Source organism: Saccostrea cucullata, unplaced genomic scaffold, assembly GCF_032062105.1.
Source record: "Saccostrea cucullata isolate Sc308-1 unplaced genomic scaffold, CSIRO_AGI_Scuc_v1 ctg6598, whole genome shotgun sequence".
In the NCBI taxonomy this organism is placed as follows: domain Eukaryota; kingdom Metazoa; phylum Mollusca; class Bivalvia; order Ostreida; family Ostreidae; genus Saccostrea; species Saccostrea cuccullata.
This window is the reverse complement of record NW_026928450.1, coordinates 27021-33763: the sequence shown is the minus strand read 5'-3', so window position 1 is coordinate 33763 and position 6743 is coordinate 27021. Positions and strand designations below refer to the sequence as shown.

At 35.9% G+C, this 6743-nt stretch overlaps 1 protein-coding gene across 1 annotated transcript; it reads right to left on the bottom strand.

Moving 5' to 3' along the window:
* Positions 1-982: 982 nt before the first annotated feature.
* Positions 983-4120, bottom strand: LOC134277628 (uncharacterized). The gene is made up of 3 exons (XM_062759960.1): positions 3772-4120; positions 2414-3333; positions 983-2246 (listed from the first exon to the last, which is right to left on the bottom strand). Exons 1-3 carry the CDS (start codon positions 4069-4071, stop codon positions 983-985), a joined length of 2484 nt encoding a protein of 827 aa, XP_062615944.1. The 5' UTR covers positions 4072-4120.
* Between the last annotated feature and the right edge of the window lie 2623 nt (positions 4121-6743).

The following is a 6743-nucleotide window of genomic DNA, read 5'->3' as shown; positions in this document are numbered from 1 at the left end:
GGCCCCGCCTGCCCTTCTTAAAGTGCTCCCTTCGATCCCCCCCCCCCTTTAGATCCACACATACTCTTCTTTTTTCCTTAAGCGGGATCACAGATTCTCTTTTCTTATTTGTATGGGAATAATTTTCAATCACAGATTGGGAGAGATTTTCAAGTCTTATTTTGTATAAAAAAAAATCATTAGTCTTTGGTATCTGTGCTAGGCCAAGGCTAAATGAAAATATTGGTGCTGTAGGAATGTTGCAAGCTGCGATGAACCAGAACGTTGTATTGTGCTCGACGATTTGATGTTCAAAGAAAGTCCAGCCGCTCATTATGTAGACATTTTTTTTTTTATTCAATTGTCAACACTCTTGATCGACCATGCACGTTCAGGAGGTCCCCAATTGTACGTAATCGCTGTTTGAGCATAAAAACAGGCTTTTAAGTCCTGCAATATGCATGTCCAGTACTGTTCCGACGCCATCAAAGTGGACGATAAGCTTGGGGTCGGAGATATCTGAGGTATCAATTTCAAGACTGGGCCAATGTTTGTTCTCAAATGAATCAAGATATTATTTGGACAGCAGTGGCGGTGCCGAAAGTTTATCACCGGGATATGGATGGGGAATGTTATTTCGACGCTTGTATATAGTGCTGCGTCGACAATTTGGAATTTGCAGCGGAATTGTGTGGGGTGGTTTTGAAGACGCGATAGGACCTATTTACAAATAATAAATGGAAGTCTGACGGGTATTTTGTAATGGAATGAAATAATTCAACGTCATTCATGAATGTGGTACCATTCATTCGGAGACAACAGAATTCGATTTCCCTATAGCAAAATAAAACCAGACCGCATGGTGTGCGTGTTGTCAAAGATTTAAGACTAATCGTATGAAATTGAACTTTAGTTAGGTATACTTGAGAGGCGTTAACTTTACATAGATATTACATGTATCTTAATCACAATCCTTTCTTGATAAATTGGAATGTGTACATTTTTACATGTATTTGATTTTCTTCACTTTACCACTGTTCCATTCAGCTACATAGAGGTTTTCACTTGCGTCTACACATAAACCATATGGATAACGAAGATGGCAGTTATATATGTAATGCAGGAACTGTCCGTCCTGATTCATGATGTGGATGCAGTGGTTGACACAGTCTGCTGTCAGGATCTGACTCTGGCTGTCTGTTGTGATGCCGACTGGATCAAATGAATCCTTGGAAGTAGAGAAGCGTCCGGTGTACCTAAATCTGAGCTTCCCTGCCTGATTTACCACGACCACTGCATGACTTTCATCGTCAGCCACACAGATATCCAGGTTTCTGTTCTCACTAATGTATTTAAGGCCGCCAGATGAATACAGAGGTTTGTCTTCACTATCAAACTGAATGGTTTGCTTTTCTTTGGAGCCAGAGAAGCGGACAACCTTTGATTGTTTATTATCTTCATGGATCATGGTAACCAACAGGTCACCAGAGGAGGTACTACAGACATTACAAGATCTCCACCCCTGTAGTTTGATCATTTCTTGTATCTGTTTATTCTTCATCATATTGACAGTTCTCTTTTCATGGTCAGTATAAACTAGATATCCATTCCTTGTCACTGCTATGTCCTGTGGCCTGTTCCCTGATTTGGTTCTGATAGACTTTGTTAGTTTTCCCCGGAGGTTAATGAGTTTCATGATTTTGTCATCTCCACATGTCCAGATTTCTTCATCAGTGAGACAGGTAACACTGCATAGATTTTTATATCCAGTGTCTATGGTGATTATGAGCCTTGGTTCATCAAGTAATGGTTTGACTGGAGGACAGGATACAGATTCTGGTGTTTCCATTCTGTAGCTCCGTTCCTCTGTTGTAATGGATAATGCGGACAGAAACCCAAACATTTGATGGAGTTGTTCTGTGTTAATCTGATGAGAAAAGAAACTTGGTAATGACACGTTATGGTCAGGGGGTAAATATCTGAACTCTTCATTTCTAGATTTGTAGACAGAGGCTAACGAAATGTTATTCGAGTCTAGAATATTCTTCAGATCAATAATGCTCTGTTTTATTCCTGCAGTAATTTTTGTGACCTTCTCTTCCTGTTTATTTAGAGCATCCATATGTTTAGCTTTCATCTCACCAATTTCAGACTTTCGTTTGTTGACAATGATGTTAATTTCTCTGTGCCAGTCTTCTCCTTGTTTGGTGACAGCTGTTGTCAATTTATTGTAGTGAATTTCTAAATCGTCATTTTTGGTTTTTAAGCTAGAGGCAATTTCTTCATATTTTGGATAAATTTTAGTCTCCAGTTCTTTTAATTCTTTTTCGATGTCTTTTGTTTTGGATATGGCGCGTACGTGCGCGTACATATATAGATACATGTATCTTGAATCACAATCATATCTTGACCAATGGAATGTTAACATTTTTACATGTATTTGATTTTCTTCACTTTACCACTGCTCCATTCAGCAACAAAAAGGTTGTCACTGGTGTCTACGTATAAACCATATGGATAACGAAGGTGGCAGTTATATATGTAATGGAGGAACTGTCCGTCCTGCTTTATGATGTGGATGCAGTGGCTGACACAGTCTGCTGTCAGGATCTGACTCTGGCTGTCTGTTGTGATGCCGACTGGATCAAATGATTCCTCGGAAGTAGAGAAGCGTCCGGTGTACCTAAATCTGAGCTTCCCTGCATGATTTACCACGACCACTGCATGACCTTCATTGTCAGCCACACAGATGTCCAGGTTCTTGTTCTCACTGATGTATTTAAGGCCACCAGATGAATACAGAGGTTTGCCTTCACTATCAAACTGAATGGTTTGTTTTTCTTTGGAGCCAGAGAAGCGGACAACCTTTGATTGTTTATTATCTTCATGGATCATGGTAACCAACAGGTCACCAGAGGATGTACTACAGACGTTACAAGATCTCCATCCCTGTAGTTTGATCATTTCTTGTATCTGTTTATTCTTCATCATATTGACAGTTCTCTTTTCATGGTCAGTATAAACTAGATATCCATTCCTTGTCACAGCTATGTCCTGTGGCCTGTTCCCTGATTTGGTTCTGATAGACTTTGTTAGTTTTCCCCGGAGGTTAATGAGTTTCATGATTTTGTCATCTCCACATGTCCAGATTTCTTCATCAGTGAGACAGGTAACACTGCATAGATTTTTATATCCGGTGTCTATGGTGATTATGAGCCTTGGTTCATCAAGTAATGGTTTGACTGGAGGACAGGATGCAGATTCTGGTGTTTCCATTGTGTAGCGATGTACTTCTGTTGTAATGGATAATGCTGACAAAGACCCAAACATTTGATGGATATGTTCTGTGTTGATCTGATGAGGAGAGAAACTTGGTAATAAAACCTTGAGGTCTGGAGGTAAACGTCTGAACTCTGCATTTCTGGATTTGTATGCAGAGACCAAGGAAATGTTATTCGAGTCTAGAATATTCTTCAGATCAATAATGCTCTGTTTCATTTCTGCAGTAATTTCTGTGACCTTCTCTTTCTGTTTATTTAGAGCAGCCAGGTGTTTAGTTTTCATCTCATCAATTTCAGATTTCTGTTTGTTGACAATGATGTCAATTTCTCTGTGCCAGTCTTCTCCTTGTTTGGTGACAGCTGTTGTCAATTTCCTGTAGTGAATTTCTAAATCGTCTTTCTTGATTTTTAGGCTAGATGCAATTTCTTCATATTTTGGATAAATTTTAGTCTCTAGTTCTTTCAATTCTTTTTCGATGTCTTTTGTTTTGGAACTGATGTTTTGTAAAACATCTGATAAATGATGTCCTTTATGATTTCCTGAGGAGATGCACTTAGAACAGACTGGAATTTCACATGGCTCACAGTAAAGTTCACAGTTCTTGGAATGATTTGAACATTTTGGACTTTTTTGAGTTAAAAATCTTTCTGCATATGGTACGACTCTATGTGTTTTAGTTGAATCCGAAAGATGTTCTCCTACACAGGACTTACACACGTTAATCTGACAAAGCTCACAATGACTTTGTACCACATGTGTCGCGCAAAGGTCACACCTTAGAATGTCCTGACCACTATACCGGGGGTCCATAACTCTTCTTCTTACTGATGTTTTGGTCACATGCTCAGGTGATACTGCACTTTAATTAAGAAATATATATGTACATGTAAGAGAGACAATATAATCACCTAACCTAATAATAAGATACTCCTGAAAATAACACTGTGATTTACAGACATAAAGAATGTTTGAATGATATGATTTATATTTATTGCGAAATGAATTTTCAGAAACATCTATGACCTAATATCAAATTATAAATCAATTTTTGAACCATTAATATGCCATACAAGCAGCACACGCATTCATTGAATTAAAACCTATTTGTAGTATTTTAAATTCTTCATTTGCATATTTAAAACTCTGAATAATACTTGAAACAATGTACATTGTAATAACAAGGTCTCACCTGTAAACCTTGTATAATAATAATAATAATAATAATAATCATAAAACTTTATTTAAAGAAGGTAACCTGGTTAGTGCATGCACTATTCTTCCCCAGGGCCCTCTATACATCAATTACAAAAGATACAACATACAATTCATCATATATAATAGGAATTACAATCACAAATTATGAAAACAGTGTCCATGTACAGAAATAAGACAATACAGAAATATGACGATCATAAACATATGCTCAAATAATTGAGCGACAGCTGATAATGTAAATTTCTACATTACGTTTAAATGCTTGTAAAGATTGAGAGAGTCTAATGTATTGTGGAAGTTTATTCCATAGATGTACACCTGAGTACTGAAAAGAGGTCTTGAATAAGTTTGTATGAAATTTTGGTAATTTAAGATCGTAATTAGTTTCAGATCGCAGGTTATAGGAAGTTGAAGAATGAAATTCAAATAAATTATGAAGATATTCGGGAGTCATTCCGCTGAAAATTTTGTATAATAATATGTATTTGTACAGATCAACTAGCTCATAAATAGTTAACCATCCAAGTTTCTCAAATAGTGGTTTAGATGAAGAATCAGGACTTGCATCAAGAATAATCCTTGCTGCCCTTTTTTGTAGTTTAAATAGTCTGTCCATGTCCTTCTTAGGGGCATTACCCCAAACAGTCAAACAATAGTTAATAGATGGTAAAATATAAGCATTGTAATATAGTTTCCTGGTATGAAGAGGGAGAAATTTTTTAATCCTACGAAGAGTAAATAACTTATAATTCAAAGTTTTACAAACCGAATCAATATGATTCGCATACTGTAACTTATCATCAATATGTACACCAAGAATTTTTTCAGTTTCAACCATTTCAATTGTTTTGTCTGAGGCATAAAGTTGTAAATTTGGATTTTCTAGTTTTGATTTTCTTTGTTGTGTTCCCATTAACATACATTTCGTTTTATCTACATTTAATACCATTTGATTTTGAGCACACCATTTCTCAATTTCACAAAGATCTGAATTTAGTGTATTTTCTAAACATCTTGCATTATGATTATTAGAGTACAAAGTAACATCATCGGCAAACATATCAATATTTGAATTGTTTACATGTAAAGGAAGGTCATTTATGTACAATAAAAATAAAAGTGGACCTAAAATTGACCCTTGTGGTACTCCTGCTGTGACGGGTAGAGTATTGGAGACACATGTTCCAAATTTAACACACTGGGTTCTATTGTAAAGATATGATTTAAACCATTTTATAGCTGTTTGGTCAAATTTGTAATGGGTTAATTTCTCTAGAAGAATGTCATGATTCACCAAGTCAAATGCTTTACTAAAATCTATAAATGTAATTCCAATTAGTTCACCACGATCCATTGCATTAAGCCAACTTTCTGTTAGTCTTGTAAGGGAAGTTTGACAAGAATGGAGTGCCCTAAATCCCGACTGGGATTGTGTTAGAAGATCGAATTCATTAGTGAAATTTTGTATTAGCTTAGCTACATGTTTTTCTATCAATTTAGATACAGTTGGTAGAATAGAAATAGGACGATAATTATTCGGGTCAGCTTTGTCACCTTTCTTAAAAATAGGTGTTACTTTGGCTTGTTTTAAATTTGTCGGGAAAATACCACTTACTATGCTAGCATTAACAAGATGAGTTATAGGTTTACATATATATTTAGATGCGACTTTCAAAAGACGCGGCCCAATAAAGTCAATGCCAGCTGATTTATTGACATTTAGAGAATTTAACATGTTAAAAACTTCACTTTCCTCAATTTGATGAATAGTAAAGAAGGTTTCCTCATCAAGCTTAGACCTAACAAAATTACATAATATATTAGGATCATAATCATGTTTTGGCATTTCCAAAAGAAGCTTGTTAGAGACATCTGTGAAGTGGGTATTAAAAGTATTTGCAATATCCTGTAGATTATCAACAATTTCCCCATCAGAAAATACATGAGATGGAGTTATGTTCTTTGATTTACATGTTAATTGATTAAGATAGTTCCACATTTCTTTGGGATTTGAACTCTGTTCAATCGCTGTTTTATAGTAAGAAGATTTTGATTTGTCTATAAGAAGTCTAACTTTGTTTCGATAGAGTCGATAGTTCTCCATATCTCCTTCTTTGTGGTAAGAGTCACGTAAGTGTCTAGCATTGTTTATTTCTTGTGTCAACCATTTAGGACGAATTTCACTCTTTACTCGTTTGGTTTTAATCTGAGCATGCTGGTCAAGTACGCTATTGAATAATTCATAGAATGCAGTTAGTATTTCATTA